General features: G+C 40.1%; 2 protein-coding genes across 2 annotated transcripts; both read right to left on the minus strand.

Annotated features, from left to right (window-relative positions):
• Window positions 1–342: 342 nt before the first annotated feature.
• On the minus strand, window positions 343–1563 carry LOC308398517 (serum amyloid A-5 protein-like). Its single transcript, XM_080885185.1, has 3 exons — window positions 1388–1563; window positions 1128–1266; window positions 343–965 (listed from the first exon to the last, which is right to left on the minus strand). The coding sequence occupies exons 1-3, from the start codon at window positions 1473–1475 to the stop codon at window positions 827–829; spliced, it is 366 nt and encodes a 121-aa protein (XP_080741311.1). The 5' UTR covers window positions 1476–1563; the 3' UTR covers window positions 343–826.
• Window positions 1564–15166: 13603 nt separating this feature from the next.
• Window positions 15167–16774, minus strand: LOC308398268 (serum amyloid A-5 protein-like). The gene is made up of 3 exons (XM_080884800.1): window positions 16213–16774; window positions 15953–16091; window positions 15167–15790 (listed from the first exon to the last, which is right to left on the minus strand). Exons 1-3 carry the CDS (start codon window positions 16298–16300, stop codon window positions 15652–15654), a joined length of 366 nt encoding a protein of 121 aa, XP_080740926.1. The 5' UTR covers window positions 16301–16774; the 3' UTR covers window positions 15167–15651.
• Between the last annotated feature and the right edge of the window lie 1692 nt (window positions 16775–18466).

Raw genomic sequence — 18466 nt, forward strand, 5'->3', positions numbered from 1 at the left:
AATATATTTTAACCATTTTGATTACTTTGGTCAAATTTGTGCTAAATAATCAATTTGACAATATACTTTAGGATGGTTGCTGGTGGTAAAGAGGCTGAAAATAAGAGACGGAGGACCAAAGCCCACACAGCAACAACATGAAAAATTTCTTGTCCAAAGTATCCTGGCATCTTGTTCATGAGTAAGGGAGAGGGGAGATTGAAAGATGAATTGGTGCGGTATCTGCAGGAATATGGGCACTGTACTGGTCCAGTGTGGTGAAGAGAGACCTGAGCATAAAAGCGAAGCTGCCAGTTGACATTCCTACCCTCACGTATGGTCATGAGCTCTGGGTAATGACTGAAAGAACAACGCTGTGTAAACAAGCAGTGGAAATGAGCTTTCCCCAAAGCATGGCAACGTGAGATGTTCTGGCCATGTCCTACTGAGAAGAGGCCCTGGGGTAGGCTCAGGAGACACTGGAGAGATTACTGGAAGTGCCCCGGGGTCACTGTAGCAGAAGGACAACTGACAGTATTTGGTTTTAAAAAATGTTTCTGTGGAAATGATGGACCTGACACCAACAGCTTTTGCAGTTTTACACGTTTTTTATTTGTTCAGTGTTTTTTCAATGGGCAACTTTCCTGCTTCCCCGCTTGTACCACACACACCACCCCACCTCAGGTCCCGGCACATCTTTTACAGGGGAGACGTGATCAGTTGATGGAGCTCAGGTATCTGAGCAACAACAAATTTGGGCTATTTAAAACACCATGTTTTCACTAACTCCAACACTAGAAGCGTCTTCATGCAGTTTTATTCTCCTGTAAGTCAATGAGCTTTGCGCTCAGTACTTGTTGGGAAGACCCTCGGGCCTGAAATGGTTGGGATCATTTCCGTCTCGCCCCCAACGGTTTGCCGCCTGATCAGCTTCGGAGTCCTCAGCGCCATGACCCAGTCTCTCCTGCACCCACTCTCTGGTGTTACTAAAATGGAAATAGACAGTGAATCCACCTATCTTCAGTAAGTACGTTTCAGAACAACATCAGAAACTGAAAAAATGAGAGAAGCAGAATTAGCAGCCTTAAAAAATTAGTGATTAGTTAATCAAAAATACAAATGAATTTCAGTAAAGTAGATTGTCAAACCTGATAACCTCAGCAGCCCATCTGCCTCCTGCTCCTCTCTGTGCAGCATCAGAGTTTCCTCTGGCATGAAAGTATTTGTCTGAATCTTTCCAGTTGGCCTCCCTCATGTCGCTGTAGGCTCGCAACATATCACCAGCCCCTGATCAGAATGACAGAAAACAGTACTGATAATAAATAATGACAACATTCGCAATTAAAATATCAAAATCTGAGAAATATGACAGATTGTTGTTAGGTATTTAAAATGCCATATTTCTAACCTTTAGCTGCTTCAATTGGGAAATTATACCACTGGGCATTGGTTTCCACAATTAGAATGAGAAAAATCCCAGCCACAAGCAACTTCATGGCTGCAGAAGTCACAAAATTTAAATCTAAACTGCTTTTTTTTTTTTTACACAGTTTAGACAAATCTTTAGAGCTCACTGAATAACTTACTACTGAGGGACGCACTGGTCTTATATTCTGTTCTGTACAATCATAGGATTACTCAATAATGGAAAGTTTTGGTCCATGTTTACAGAAAGGAAAGTTCAGCCAAACACACCAGGCACCAGTTGTGAAATCGCAGGTATTCACAGCTGTGGAAAAAAAGAGCAAGCTTCATGTAAACCAAAACATCCGAGGGGTTTTTTGCTCATCATGAAAAATCTCTGTTCATTCCAATAAACTCTGCTGCCTTACCTTTATCAATGTATGTGCAGCAATTTATTACTATTAAAGTTATTTATTCATTTTTAGATGTGTTAATGTTTGCTTCTTTCTAGTTTCTTCTGGTTATGTCGTCTTGAATTCAGAATGCAAATCCAGAGTTGTCAGGAAAATTTGGACAAAAATGATTGTTTATGATGTTGTTGCTGCTGCTGTTTTTGTCACTGATGCCTCAGGACGTGATTTTGCGCGAGAGAAAGTCATGCACATGAGCACAAATGCACATATATATGTGTCTACTGGTACACGCTGGTGGTGCTACTGCTGCATTAGTTTGTGTGTTACACTTTACTGGAAAAAACCTATATGGGATTTCTTAATAAATGTAAAAAAGATCTATTGCAGTCTATTGCGATCTCTTTGTCTGTTTCTTTTTAAAACATATGCATGTTAGTTTAGGTTTTTGGTTGTGTCAAGGCTGCGTCTGTGAATTTAGTTTTGTATTTTCCATCCATCCACATTTTGCCACATACTTATATGTCCGTGTATTCTTTGTAGTTATTTTCTAAACAGTTTTTATTGTTAAAAGCAGTTAAATCAGGTGGAGGAAGTGGTTGGGGAAAGGGAAGTCTGGGCTTCTCTGCTTGATGAGTCACTAGATTTGTGGTAGAAAATGGATGAATGGATGGTTGGAAGGCATATGGTGAAGGCATCAAAGCATCATTAGACAAGATGAAATAATAAAATTAATACAACTTGCAAACTATTAGATTATTCTGTTATTATATGTTACCTTATATATGTAATCAAAGTAGTTGAATTAGAATACTGCTGTAGATCACATTATACCCTTTAATATAGAGTGTGTGAGCTGTATGTAGTTTAGTTCTCATTATACTTTTGAGTTAACAGAACATATTCACATATTAGTTCATTAGATAAATGTGCATCACTCTGTATCCTTGATCTGCTGGGAATGTGTTACACTGTTTTCTTGACATGCTTAAGTGTTGAATCATGAAGAGAAGGTTGTAAGCAGGAGACTCTGTGTCTAAAGACAGGGGAGATAGATAGACCACATTCCACACCCCCACCTTACAGAAAGCAGAGAAACAACTGCCGAGGTCATAACTTAGGCGCTGTAACAGAGAAAAAATGTGATGTTTTGGCTTTTACGACTAGCTGGGGGCCACTAGAGACTATAAAAAGCTGAGCAACCCGTCACCATTTTGAGACATGTGCCTGACCCTCTGGTAGCATCTCTCCCGTCCGGACGTTGTAATGCTCTGACTGTTGAATTGTATGGAAATAAATGATTGTTGATTGAGCATTTATACACCGAGTATTGTCCTTCCTTCAGCCCAAAGATTCAAAGAATTGGGAGATTTCAACAACTTGGTGCCGTGTGACCCGGATCTTTGGTGTGCTGAGGAGGTGCAGATTTGACCTTTGGTGAGATCGTGAGGCGAGGTGAACAGAGGACCGGTCCAAAAATAAAAAGGTAAGCACAGCCTGTTGTATTATAAATACCAAATGTGCATATTGGGCTTTCCAAATTAATCTGTTCGCTGAGTCACATGTATTTTCACAGTAAATTTGTCGGTGTCTGGTTTTTGGCGCAAGATACTAACAACATAAGTTGAGGCTGAATTCCAGTGTGTTAAATAAACTGCTTCTACCGAGATACTAATAACATACTACGTTGGACTAGTTGCAGTAAGCTGCTTCTACCGAGATACTAATAACATACTACGTTGGACTAGTTGCAGTAATCTGCTTCTACCGAGATACTAATAACATACTACGTTGGACTAGTTGCAGCCACTTTACCTTCCACATTTAATTTTGTCTAATACTGGCTTCTGTAGCAATAATACATTAGAATTTATTCTGAAGACGCGGCCATTAGTCCAGTACATTGAAGTCGAGGTTTGTTTATTTTGTTTATGGTGTCAGTGACGTCCTGGCTTTTGCCGGCTATGAAATAGAAGTTGATTTAAGGAAAAGCAGATGCTGGCTTCACGGTGCAGTTGAACGCTGGCAACGCGAGAGCGAAACACGTCCGTAGGTTTGGTTTATGATACGGCGTGTTCCGGTGGTGCAGCCGTGAAGTGCAGTAGTGGTTGGTGCTAGTTTTAGTACATTTGATAGAGGTTTTGACGGTGGTTTGTGGCGTCAGTCGAGTATAAAGGGCTGCGGTCATAATACAAAGTAAAAATTTAGTACATAGCAACACCTGGTTTATGATGTCAGGTATAACTTCGGGGATGCAAGCATCACTTTTATGATGCGACTTTGCCCCGTGGTGGCGGTCATAAGCGCAGAGAAAGGGGTATTTTGGTCTATGGTGCAGTGTGCTTTAAGAAGATCTAATAGTTGAGCTCAGAGGTTTCTGTGTAAAATTCCCGCTGAGGAAAAGTGTTGTGGGTGAGTGTGAAAGCGCGCTCTGGGTGAGAGAGTGTGTGTGAAGCTGCGAGGCGCGCTCTGGGTGCTGTCTTGTGGGTAAAGCGCGCACTGAGTGAGAGTGTGAGTGAGGCGCGCTCTGAGTGTGTTTTTTGTGTGGAGTGTGAAGCGTGAACACAGTGACAGTGACGGTTGATGTGTTTGATTAGGAGGACATTAGAGCAAATACACATTTTAGGATCAAAGGTTGATGCCTAGTGTACCTGTGGAACATTTGCCTATGGAGTAGCGACCCTCCTGTCCGTGGACGCGTGGCCAGGACCGGCGTCGTCCGGGTGCTGAGGTGGTGACTTGGGGAGGTGAGGGCCCCCGCATAGCCACGGAAATAACACTGGAACGGCCGTGTAATCACGGGTTCACATTTATTTCCGGACTAGAACAAGACACATTTTGCGAACAAACGTTGAGTCTAGATTAGTAAAGAAATATAAAAAGGTTGAATTCCTCGTTTCAGTGGTTGAAATTGTTGTGTGCCTGTCCCCTGACGAGTGTGAAATTAAAATAAAGAGGGAATTTGGAGCCACATGGAGATAGACGGGCATAATTGGGTGTATTACTCTGTGGTGTAATAAAAATAAAAAGGAGAGATAGTAAGAGGTGTGCAGTGGAGAATTATGGAGGAGTAGAGAGAGGAATGTGTTGGGAGACTGGCGTACAGTTTACGCTGTCAAGGTAGGCGTGTTGCCTGCTTATCGGTTTAAAAGTGATGAAAATGAAATTAAAATAAATCTCTTAGTGTGTTAATACAGGAAGCTGCGGACCTGGACCAACTGCCCCCACAAGCACAGCGGCCGAAGCAAAATTATAGGTAATGGGAACCACACCCAGCACGAATCAGCAGCTGTGAAAAAGACAGCAGCGAGGAGAGAATTAGAGGAGAAATTAAGAGAAGTTTTAACACATAAAATTGGGGCCAACGGACTTGTGGAGGTTGGGAAGGCGTCCGGAGCATCACAACAAAAAGGTGAAACAAAAACACACACAAGCAGAGAAATCTGAGAGAAAGGCTCCTTTTAAGGTAACGCCTAGTTTGAGAAAAGATAAAATTAACCTGCTTTTATACAAATGCACATACACGCAATGAAGAAACAGCTTACACTCATGAACACGTGAAGATTTTCCAGCAAGGTTAAAGAAAAATTAACATACTTAAATGATGAAGTCTATACATTACTGACAAAGAAACCCTCTGGGTTGCAGGACAACAATTTAACTAAAAAAAAAAAAAAAAGGAACACTGGTCTAACCAACCAGGCAAGACACAACAAATTTAGTGGTTAAAAGATTCAAATTGTGACATGTTTTCTGTTGATTGATTAATAAAAGTGATTACTGAATGAAAGAAAGTTCCTTTTTGGGCTTTTAAACATGATCTTAAGAATTTTAACATATACCGGTGTTGTCCTGTCAACTTGGTGGGTTAGGAGTTGATTATATCGGGAGACAAAAAACAAAAAAAGGGGGAGAGAAGGCTGACACAGGGCCTGGCCCCATTGTCTCCCCTCTGAATAACACAGCCAACACAACAACATTTTCCTGTTCGTTTGTTTTTGTTTTTTGTTTTTTGTTTGTTTTTGTTTTGTTTTGTTTTTGTTTTTTCTATACATATTTAATTACAGGCTGCTTTGCCGGCCCTGAAAGCCGAGGCTGACTGGACTCCTGCTCTCCCCCATACGTGACACTGACCAAATGCTGCAACAGCTGGACCCACAACAACGACCTGAGAATGTCAACAGACCTGCAGGAATGTGATCTCATGCAGCCGAGACGGAGAGCACTAAACCTAAGGCCCGTTTCACTACACGGGGGAAAAATTCCCAGACTGCGTCAGCTGACAGAGCTGTGACGAGACGCCCGCCAAGCCCGAATGAAAAGTAAGGCCGAGCGAAAGAATGCTGACCTTGATAACTTTGCATTCACACTGTGCAGGACAGTGATGGACCAACACGGATGATCGGGTGGCGAAAAAGGGCGTGACCGAGACAGGAGGAGTAACTGAGGTCAGAAGGCACCTCAGAATGGACAAAAACACAGAAGAAGATGCAGGTTTCACCTGCGGTGAACATCGACCCTGGAGAAAGGACTGCCCCAATTGGGGTCAGAACCAGGACGGACTGAATTTTGAGCAGCAGCAGCAGCAATGGTCGCAAACAAACTGAAAAGGAGGGGGGGCAGGACCCCAGGGCATGCTTCAGGCCGTGGTTTACCCAGAACACCAGAACAGGAAAGTGATGAACACACACACACACACACACACACACACACACACACACACACACACACACACACACACACACACACACACACGTCTCCAAACACACAGATTCAGAATGAAGTGAAATACACACATGAACACGTGCACTCGTTGAGTGAGTGAGAAATGACACACACACACACACACACACACACACACACACACACACACACACACACGGGAATGTTGATTCACTGAGAAGTGATGCACACACATACACATGCACACGCTTGTGCAATGAAGAGTGATCCACACGCACACACACATACACGCTGATGCAATGAAGAATGCTTTGCTTATGCTGATATGCAAAATGCTGCACACAAACATCCCAATGCATAATTTTTATGAGGAGCCATTGATTACTTAGAATGTGTTATATGTCACCCAGAGGGCATTTATGTAGATTTTAGGAATAAGGTCTAAAAAAGTTTGGTTATGAAAACAATGTCTGTGCGTGATGTCTGTTTATGGCTCAAGGCCTTGACTGAATTCTTTGCTGTGCTTCACACAGCCCTGATGAGGAACAGTGGCACAGAGTGAAAATGATGAATTAATAGTGTAAGTTTTAGGTCGGAGTACGGCATTTTCTGTGATTGAGTTTTAATTCAAGGAGGAACAAAAGGTGTTACGGCACCTGAGGTTCTCATTCCCACACAATATTGTCCCGGCAGGAAGCAAAATGTTCCTGTGAATTTCTGGTTGATTGTTTGGTTTTGTTTAGCGCTAGCTTGATTTTATCAGTGAGCAGTCAATCCGGCCCAAAAAACAACAAGGAATTGTTTTCCTTTAAAATGATGACGTCATCTTGCTGGTGATGGAGGCTCGAATAGGTTGCGCGGGAGACTCCATTATCAGCAACATCTGGTATGAATGTGTATGGAGGTATGCATGCGAATGGACTGTGATGGACTGACGACTAAAAGTTTTGACTGACTTGATACTGAGACAATGACTGCACCCACTTTAGGATTAGTAAATGCCAATAAACAATTCATAAACAATTCACCCAGCCGACAAGAGAAGGGTGGATGCTTCGCTTTGTTTTGTTTTGTTTTTTCAGGAGCAGGAGGATAAGAGAGACTGGAGGAGGAGACTCTAGCTTCACATAAGTATGAACTGCAGACTTAACACTGTGGTTGCTGATTTTGAGTTACTGATGTTTGCATCAAGAAAACTGTGCTATATTAACTGTGTTTTGATTAAGGTATCATGTTATATTATTGGGAATGCCAAATGCTACAGTGGAGAAGACTTTTGATACCACTCATGACTGGAATATGTTACTATTAACCACAGCAGGCCACTGTAAAAAGTCAATTAAATTTTATAGAGGAAAATCGCCAAAATTGAACAATACCTATGAATGACTGGCCACATTCAGAATAGAGATATGCAATAATAAACATTGGTCCACATGATTTAGGTTCTCACTTGAAATAGTAAGTTATTAAATGTAGAATATAATCGACAGGGACATTTGATAGGATGTGGTACTGCAAAAGAACAAGAGCAAAGTAAATAAAGAAAATATTGTGTTTAGTTTGGATAAATTCAAATTAAAATGTACCATTACACTCAGAGGATCAATATGGAATAAAACATATGCAAAATTTGTAGGAAGTACATGACTGATAACTGTTCTGTCCTGAGCGTTTGTTTCTAGAGCACCCACTTGACCACACCAACAGTTTCTCGCCACCGAGGAGGGGTACTTGCAAAAAGAATAAAATAAAAATCTGAGTTTAACAAAACATTTTAAATGTAAATATCAAGATTACCTTTCTTTTTCCATGAAATGTGCTTGTGGGCACGCCAGCCATTTTGAAAAGGTGGGCAAAACAATTGGCAAGGCCACACCCCCACACATGTGATATAATTTTAAAGGTACTGTTGCCCTCTCTAAGAAACATCAGGACTTAGAGGAGTGGCAAGTAGAGTATGCGAGCTACAAGCAAAAACTAAAATGTGTACTACAGTGTGCAAAAATGAAATACTGGGTCATCAGGGGGTCATGAGGGACATTTATAAAACTAAAAGTCCCACTAACCTTAAAGTGCACTTGAAAAGCCCACACAAGAAGGTTAACCTAGCTTACCTAGAAGACCTCATCAGGGGGAGCACACTCCCCCTCCTTGAAGAGCTCACCCACTCAACCCGCATCCCCAGAAAACAGCTAACCCCAGATAAGGCAGCGTGATGTATCCCGAGATAACAGGACTGGGACATCTAAATAAAGGTGTGAAACAATCGCCTTCAAAAGATTATCAATTCACTTGAACCAAAATTAGGACCACACGGTGCGGCAAGAGTTAATAGTTATTAGTCTCAACACCCAAGGATAACCAGAAGAGCATGACTGATATGATGGAACTGGGATTTTGTTACACTTAATTTTTGCAAAACACAAACAAAACTAAATTGAAACTAAGGATTTTCAGAAAATAAAAACTAAACTAAACTAGCAAACAATTGGTAAAAAACTGATTAAAACTGATGAAAATTGCAAAACTATTACAACCCTGGTCCAGACTAAGATGGTGTTGGACATCTTCAGGGCAGAAAAGGGTTGGTGTGACCAAGGTGTGGTTTGGCTTGTTGTATGTACATTTCAAAATGTTACAGCTCTGGATGGACCAGTTACCAGGGCATGGAAGGATGACAGACTTTATTACATGAGGAGAAGGGACATTTTCGGGATCGAAGATCCTCAGGGATGACAAGGCTGGAGCAACGGTACTCGAGAGAAGAATTTCTGATACTTTCTGAGATATGATGTCACCAACCTTCTCTTTTAATTGTCTAGCTCCAATGAATTGACACATGGGAGTGTGTCAAAAAGGGGGAGTTGAGTTTGAACATCAAACAATGGTGATATGAAAATTTCTATGAGTTTATTTTTGTGTTTAATAAATTAGCTATGGTAAAACTTAAGCTTATAATGTGTTAGACTTAGAAAGGGTTCACTAATTTTTGATTTCTTTTACACACACATAGATTATGATTAGAATAAGTCCTGAACATAACATTTTAAACCAAATTTGAATCATTAGAAGAACAATGGATAACAATATTAGATTATCAAGGCTAGGGAGAGAGGTGTTTTGGTTTTCTGTCTCTTGCAGAGAAAGGAACAGACACCAGACGGGGACCCGGAGATGTGAGGACCCTTCACAGCAGGGACAGATGTAGGGACTGCCGAGACAGCAACTGGGGTCAAGTGTCATGACGTTTGGGCTCCTGGAGAAGATGGATCCCACAAACACAGCAATAACCATGAAGGGGTTGGCGAAAACCAGGAACACCAGACCAATGAGGTTCGAGAGGCTCTTGGCAAAAAGGGGGACACGCCGGTGAACCCAAAACACACAGATCCTTGTTTGAAATCGGGGCAGAATAATCCCCAGAACTGTGCAATGACTAAAGGGTGGTCTAACCCCGGAGGTCGAAGAAAGAAGCTGAGAATCACCCAAACTGGAAGACACTGGTAGCTGCAGCAATAAAAATAAAGGTTAAAAGCTCCTTAGACAGAGGTTCTAGTCTAAGTACATTTGAAAGGTATAAGGGGGCATTAAAATGGGAGTGGAAAACTGGAGCACCAAAATAAAGCTGTGGGAGAACTGGGGAGTGATGGGAGAGTCATCTGTAACTGCTGTTATGGTTGTAAATCTAACTTTGCTTGCATCTGAACTGCGTGAACACAGAGGTCATCCCACATATGGTCCACCCGTTAAAGGGGGACAGAGGGCCTCAGGATCAAGAAAACTTGGACCTTGCGACCCTGGAGTGCATGTTGTAAGTGATCTCTTTCAGAGATCAAAAGGGGGAATTATTAGATTATTCTGTTATTATATGTTACCTTATATATGTAATCAAAGTAGTTGAATTAGAATACTGCTGTAGATCACATTATACCCTTTAATATAGAGTGTGTGAGCTGTATGTAGTTTAGTTCTCATTATACTTTTGAGTTAACAGAACATATTCACATATTAGTTCATTAGATAAATGTGCATCACTCTGTATCCTTGATCTGCTGGGAATGTGTTACACTGTTTTCTTGACATGCTTAAGTGTTGAATCATGAAGAGAAGGTTGTAAGCAGGAGACTCTGTGTCTAAAGACAGGGGAGATAGATAGACCACATTCCACACCCCCACCTTACAGAAAGCAGAGAAACAACTGCCGAGGTCATAACTTAGGCGCTGTAACAGAGAAAAAATGTGATGTTTTGGCTTTTACGACTAGCTGGGGGCCACTAGAGACTATAAAAAGCTGAGCAACCCGTCACCATTTTGAGACATGTGCCTGACCCTCTGGTAGCATCTCTCCCATCCGGACGTTGTAATGCTCTGACTGTTGAATTGTATGGAAATAAATGATTGTTGATTGAGCATTTATACACCGAGTATTGTCCTTCCTTCAGCCCAAAGATTCAAAGAATTGGGAGATTTCAACAAAACTAAGGATATTTCATCTCTGTCTTTATGTTAGTTTGATTTTCCCAGTTCAGAAAATAGTTTCAAGTAGCTTCTGTTTTTCCTCAAAAGTCTATGTTTTATTTTTATTTTAACTGGATATTTTTGCACATCTAGTTTTAGTTTTTATGTTAGTTTAGCTATAACTCTTCATAGTTATAGAAGACTAAAAGAAAAATATATTTGTTACTCATAATAGTTCATAATCTAAAAAAAGGAGAAGCATACAGTTATAAGTCAGAATGAAGGTAATGTAATGCACAATTCAGAGGCAACCTGCCAAAAATGCTGTAGCAGACCTCAAAGGAATATAAAGGAATGCTCACTTCAGTGACCTGAAGCATCTTTGTAGAAGAAAGAAGAGAGGATCAAAATACCGCCACAAATAATGACAGGGGGTAATATGTCACGTGTTGTTGTTCATCTGAATTTGTTATCATCTTAAATAGACAGTGAAAATCTTACTTTCCAAGCTGCAGAATTTAGAGTTCATCTTTAAAGTTCACTGAATAACTTGTTTACAGGAACACTACTATTTTTATTCTGTTCAGAAACAAGCAGGGTCAGAGAGATGAAAGTTCAGCCAAGCCCACCGGTGTCCTGAGTGTGCAGCTGCAGGTTGGGGTTGTGGTGGGGATATTTAACCTGGCACTACTTTCTGTTCTTTTTAATGCTGTTCAAATCTGCATTGAATCCATAAGGGTCAACAGGATATGTTGTATTTAAAACAGAAAATCAATCTACAGTTTATTTGATCAAAAAACCAAACTATTATTTATTTATTTATTTTGCTTTGTTTTATGACAGGCTTTGATGCTGACAAAAACACTGCTCTGTTTTGAGCAGTGCTAAAGGTTCAAAGCAGCAGATGGCAGTAGAAGCCTACTGATTCCTGGCAGAGAAATAACTGTAATTCCTCCAATCATGTCACTATGACATGACATGATATGACATGACATGTCATAGTGACATATCTTACACTGAAAAAAATCTATCACACAAATTCCTATATGCATGTATATATCATATTTATTTTTAACTTCCCTCTCACCCCTGCGGGTGGACTTTATCCGTGAAGCTCAGATTCTCTAACAGAGGCCCGGGAGCTTGAAGGTCCTACACAGTCTCTTTGCTGCTCATAGGCCTGTGCTCTTCTGGACAGAGATCTTGGATGTCATTCCTGGGATCTGCTGGAGCCTGTTGCCCAGTTTGGGTGCCACTGCCCTGAGTGCCCACAGGGACCACTTCGCATCTTCTCCCCAGCTCCTCTCTCAGTCATTTGTATATTTATATATACCAGGATTTCAATTAAAGAGCCGGTGCACACTGGAACCATAAAACCAGTCACCAATACTGTTAATTTATGATGTTTGTGGCATAAACATTACATTGGGTGATGGTCCAATCATTTTTAAGCAGTCCACATGTTTGTTTTGCCGAGACCTGGGAGAACAAGCCTTGAGAACAATTTACAAAAACTAAATAAATAAAACTTACATATTGAGATTGCCTTGTTAGACTTTGGATAGGGGTCACTTTAACACAAAATTTCAATAACTTAATGGCACTATTAGTGATCAAGTTAGCAAAGGACCCAATATGCAGGCCAAATGCAGACTCTCAGGTTGGCAATTAAAAATGAACTTATGCAAAACTTAATGTGGTGGGAAAATCCTATGACTAACAAAAATTCAAAAACAAAAACAGCAGCTAAAGAAATGCAAAGAATTAGAATAAAAAGAAACCAGAGAGCGCAGAAACAAGATGGATGTGAAGAGGAGACGATAACAGAGACAGGTTTGACGCTTAAGGTACAGAAAAAGAAAAGAACAACAACAACAGTTGAATAATGATGAAATTAAACCAAATAAGAGACTGTTTCACAGTGTAGGTGTGTGGAGTGTTGAGCAGAGGATCTGAACAAAAGATGAGCTCTTTATTGGCTCTTTAGCAAATCCAAAATGTAACATAATCCAAGGAAAAATTCCAAAAACACGAATTCGAAACCTGCACAGGGAAGCTAAACCAATAACGTACACGGATAACTCACTGGTGGACTAAGCAAAAATAGCAGGAACTGGAGATGGGTGGGGAACAAGCCATAGCTAAATAAGATTAACAAAGGTAAAAGCAATCCATTCACCAATCAAGAAGTAAAAGTGGGAAGAGCCACCACTTAAAACTAAACGTCTTAAGAAATACACAAAGGAGACTAATACAGACATGGTTATTAACACTTCACAAGAAGTGCAAGACAAGAAAAGACCAAGATGCTGCCGCCCCAGCAGACCGCACTGTAAAAGATGGCTGAGGCCACCACAGAGTCATAGAAGGTCTTCAGAAGTGGGCCCTTCACTCCAAAAGACCTGAGCATCTGCAGCGGGTACAGCATGCTCTGCCTTTTCCTGTAGAGAGCATTTGAGTTGTGAGACCAGTACAGTTTATTGTTCAGGTGAACACCAAGGTACCTGTAGCTATCCACAGCCTCAATATCAATACCTTGGATGTTTAGTGGCTGCAGTGGAGGATGTTTGTGCCTGCAGAAGTCTACCACCAGCTCCTTGGTTTTACTGGTTTGGATTGGTTTTAGTGTTGATCTGTAGGTAGTTCTGCTGACACCAGTCCATAAAGCCTTAATACTAAATAGTGACTAAAACTTAAATGCAACAAGTACATGAAGTTTAAGATTGAAGATAACAAAAAAAATCAAAACAGGAATCGAAAATCAAAATAATAATAATCAGGGAACCAAACAGAAAACGCTTAACCCACTACTGTAGGGTTACACAAGCATCTCAGGGGTCTGTGAGTTAAAGCAGTGCATTGAAGATACAGCATATTACACTGTACTGCTTATTTTTTTCTCTCTTTTCTGATAATAACTCGATAATAACTCAAAGCTCTGTTTCCAGAAGGTGCTATAGATAAAACCTCTAAACAATGTTACTACCGAAAGGTGATTCATTTTTGAACTCTTTTAATGGCACAGGAACATGAATGGTTTGTTAGTGTATACAGAAAGACCATATGCAAAAATATTGTTGAAAAATAATACAACCCTGTATGTAAAAGTTGGTTCACTGTGTGAGATACGTAAAAACAGAATGCAATACTTTGCAAAATGTCTAAATCCTTTATTTTTTTTATAATGGTTAAAAGACAGCATAAGAAATGTTGACACTGATCAGTAAACCACTGCATGTCATTTGAAAAGCTTAAACTGAGAACAAAAACATATTAAAAAGGGCCAAGTACCTCCTGTTGCTTCAGAAATGATGTTCATTTTCTATTATTAATTTTGCAGCCTTACAGCCCTGTGCCTGCATAACGTCATTACCACATTAATATGCCTGTTGATAAGCTGAGCTGATAGCTTGCTCCACACTGAATATAAGTACAATAAATAATTCTAAAAGATGATTGCAAATTTTGGAGAGTCTTTAAAGTCAGAATCAGAAATAAATCAGGAAGCAGATTGTAAAATTGACATAAAAATGTATTTTTAACTGACTCGCTAACTAACTGTGTAGACCACAGCTGATCCATCTTGAACTTTATTGTGTGTAGAAAAAAAATATTGATGTGTTTTCACATCAATTATAGTAGCAGTAGTTAAGTGACAAGGACAATTTTCTCTACAAACACCACAGCCTCAGGTTTCAGACAGAAGACAGCACTGTCACCCAGTGGCTGCACCTGTGCATCACAACTGAGTCAACAACTAAAAGCGCTGCCAGAGATGGGGGAGGCTGAAATCTGACACAGAGAAGCAGACTGGAATATGTTTAAGAACACTGATGCTTTGTGTGTCATACACTGGAAAAATGGGACTTCTTAGCACTATCATTAATGAATATATTTTAACCATTTTGATTACTTTGGTCAAATTTGTGCTAAATAATCAATTTGACAATATACTTTAGGATGGTTGCTGGTGGTAAAGAGGCTGAAAATAAGAGACGGAGGACCAAAGCCCACACAGCAACAACATGAAAAATTTCTTGTCCAAAGTATCCTGGCATCTTGTTCATGAGTAAGGGAGAGGGGAGATTGAAAGATGAATTGGTGCGGTATCTGCAGGAATATGGGCACTGTACTGGTCCAGTGTGGTGAAGAGAGACCTGAGCATAAAAGCGAAGCTGCCAGTTGACATTCCTACCCTCACGTATGGTCATGAGCTCTGGGTAATGACTGAAAGAACAACGCTGTGTAAACAAGCAGTGGAAATGAGCTTTCCCCAAAGCATGGCAACGTGAGATGTTCTGGCCATGTCCTACTGAGAAGAGGCCCTGGGGTAGGCTCAGGAGACACTGGAGAGATTACTGGAAGTGCCCCGGGGTCACTGTAGCAGAAGGACAACTGACAGTATTTGGTTTTAAAAAATGTTTCTGTGGAAATGATGGACCTGACACCAACAGCTTTTGCAGTTTTACACGTTTTTTATTTGTTCAGTGTTTTTTCAATGGGCAACTTTCCTGCTTCCCCGCTTGTACCACACACACCACCCCACCTCAGGTCCCGGCACATCTTTTACAGGGGAGACGTGATCAGTTGATGGAGCTCAGGTATCTGAGCAACAACAAATTTGGGCTATTTAAAACACCATGTTTTCACTAACTCCAACACTAGAAGCGTCTTCATGCAGTTTTATTCTCCTGTAAGTCAATGAGCTTTGCGCTCAGTACTTGTTGGGAAGACCCTCGGGCCTGAAATGGTTGGGATCATTTCCGTCTCGCCCCCAACGGTTTGCCGCCTGATCAGCTTCGGAGTCCTCAGCGCCATGACCCAGTCTCTCCTGCACCCACTCTCTGGTGTTACTAAAATGGAAATAGACAGTGAATCCACCTATCTTCAGTAAGTACGTTTCAGAACAACATCAGAAACTGAAAAAATGAGAGAAGCAGAATTAGCAGCCTTAAAAAATTAGTGATTAGTTAATCAAAAATACAAATGAATTTCAGTAAAGTAGATTGTCAAACCTGATAACCTCAGCAGCCCATCTGCCTCCTGCTCCTCTCTGTGCAGCATCAGAGTTTCCTCTGGCATGAAAGTATTTGTCTGAATCTTTCCAGTTGGCCTCCCTCATGTCGCTGTAGGCTTGCCACATATCACCAGCCCCTGATCAGAATGACAGAAAACAGTACTGATAATAAATAATGACAACATTCGCAATTAAAATATCAAAATCTGAGAAATATGACAGATTGTTGTTAGGTATTTAAAATGCCATATTTCTAACCTTTAGCTGCTTCAATTGGGAAATTATACCACTGGGCATTGGTTTCCACAATTAGAATGAGAAAAATCCCAGCCACAAGCAACTTCATGGCTGCAGAAGTCACAAAATTTAAATCTAAACTGCTTTTTTTTTTTTTACACAGTTTAGACAAATCTTTAGAGCTCACTGAATAACTTACTACTGAGGGACGCACTGGTCTTATATTCTGTTCTGTACGATCATAGGATTACTCAATAATGGAAAGTTTTGGTCCATGTTTACAGAAAGGAAAGTTCAGCCAAACACACCAGGCACCAGTTGTGAAATCGCAGGTATTCACAGCTGTGGAAAAAAAGAGCAAGCTTCATGTAAACCAAAACATCCGAGGGGTTTTTTGCTCATCATGAAAAATCTCTGTTCATTCCAATAAACTCTGCTGCCTTACCTTTATCAATGTATGTGCAGCAATTTATTACTATTAAAGTTATTTATTCATTTTTAGATGTGTTAATGTTTGCTTCTTTCTAGTTTCTTCTGGTTATGTCGTCTTGAATTCAGAATGCAAATCCAGAGTTGTCAGGAAAATTTGGACAAAAATGATTGTTTATGATGTTGTTGCTGCTGCTGTTTTTGTCACTGATGCCTCAGGACGTGATTTTGCACGAGAGAAAGTCATGCACATGAGCACAAATGCACATATATATGTGTCTACTGGTACACGCTGGTGGTGCTACTGCTGCATTAGTTTGTGTGTTACACTTTACTGGAAAAAACCTATATGGGATTTCTTAATAAATGTAAAAAAGATCTATTGCAGTCTATTGCGATCTCTTTGTCTGTTTCTTTTTAAAACATATGCATGTTAGTTTAGGTTTTTGGTTGTGTCAAGGCTGCGTCTGTGAATTTAGTTTTGTATTTTCCATCCATCCACATTTTGCCACATACTTATATGTCCGTGTATTCTTTGTAGTTATTTTCTAAACAGTTTTTATTGTTAAAAGCAGTTAAATCAGGTGGAGGAAGTGGTTGGGGAAAGGGAAGTCTGGGCTTCTCTGCTTGATGAGTCACTAGATTTGTGGTAGAAAATGGATGAATGGATGGTTGGAAGGCATATGGTGAAGGCATCAAAGCATCATTAGACAAGATGAAATAATAAAATTAATACAACTTGCAAACTATTAGATTATTCTGTTATTATATGTTACCTTATATATGTAATCAAAGTAGTTGAATTAGAATACTGCTGTAGATCACATTATACCCTTTAATATAGAGTGTGTGAGCTGTATGTAGTTTAGTTCTCATTATACTTTTGAGTTAACAGAACATATTCACATATTAGTTCATTAGATAAATGTGCATCACTCTGTATCCTTGATCTGCTGGGAATGTGTTACACTGTTTTCTTGACATGCTTAAGTGTTGAATCATGAAGAGAAGGTTGTAAGCAGGAGACTCTGTGTCTAAAGACAGGGGAGATAGATAGACCACATTCCACACCCCCACCTTACAGAAAGCAGAGAAACAACTGCCGAGGTCATAACTTAGGCGCTGTAACAGAGAAAAAATGTGATGTTTTGGCTTTTACGACTAGCTGGGGGCCACTAGAGACTATAAAAAGCTGAGCAACCCGTCACCATTTTGAGACATGTGCCTGACCCTCTGGTAGCATCTCTCCCGTCCGGACGTTGTAATGCTCTGACTGTTGAATTGTATGGAAATAAATGATTGTTGATTGAGCATTTATACACCGAGTATTGTCCTTCCTTCAGCCCAAAGATTCAAAGAATTGGGAGATTTCAACAAAACTAAGGATATTTCATCTCTGTCTTTATGTTAGTTTGATTTTCCCAGTTCAGAAAATAGTTTCAAGTAGCTTCTGTTTTTCCTCAAAAGTCTATGTTTTATTTTTATTTTAACTGGATATTTTTGCACATCTAGTTTTAGTTTTTATGTTAGTTTAGCTATAACTCTTCATAGTTATAGAAGACTAAAAGAAAAATATATTTGTTACTCATAATAGTTCATAATCTAAAAAAAGGAGAAGCATACAGTTATAAGTCAGAATGAAGGTAATGTAATGCACAATTCAGAGGCAACCTGCCAAAAATGCTGTAGCAGACCTCAAAGGAATATAAAGGAATGCTCACTTCAGTGACCTGAAGCATCTTTGTAGAAGAAAGAAGAGAGGATCAAAATACCGCCACAAATAATGACAGGGGGTAATATGTCACGTGTTGTTGTTCATCTGAATTTGTTATCATCTTAAATAGAC

Source organism: Rhamphochromis sp. 'chilingali' (assembly GCF_963969265.1).
Source record: "Rhamphochromis sp. 'chilingali' genome assembly, chromosome: 6".
In the NCBI taxonomy this organism is placed as follows: Eukaryota; Metazoa; Chordata; class Actinopteri; order Cichliformes; family Cichlidae; genus Rhamphochromis; species Rhamphochromis sp. 'chilingali'.

Coding starts and splice junctions, on each gene's coding strand:
- LOC308398517 (XM_080885185.1), bottom strand. CDS start 1,475: ATGAAGTTGCTTGTGGCTGGGATTTTTCTCATTCTAATTGTGGAAACC. Junction 1,267..1,387: donor CCCAATTGAAGCAGCTAAAG/GTTAGAAATATG, acceptor CATTCTGATCAG/GGGCTGGTGATATGTTGCGA. Junction 966..1,127: donor TGGGCTGCTGAGGTTATCAG/GTTTGACAATCT, acceptor TTTCCATTTTAG/TAACACCAGAGAGTGGGTGC.
- LOC308398268 (XM_080884800.1), bottom strand. CDS start 16,300: ATGAAGTTGCTTGTGGCTGGGATTTTTCTCATTCTAATTGTGGAAACC. Junction 16,092..16,212: donor CCCAATTGAAGCAGCTAAAG/GTTAGAAATATG, acceptor CATTCTGATCAG/GGGCTGGTGATATGTGGCAA. Junction 15,791..15,952: donor TGGGCTGCTGAGGTTATCAG/GTTTGACAATCT, acceptor TTTCCATTTTAG/TAACACCAGAGAGTGGGTGC.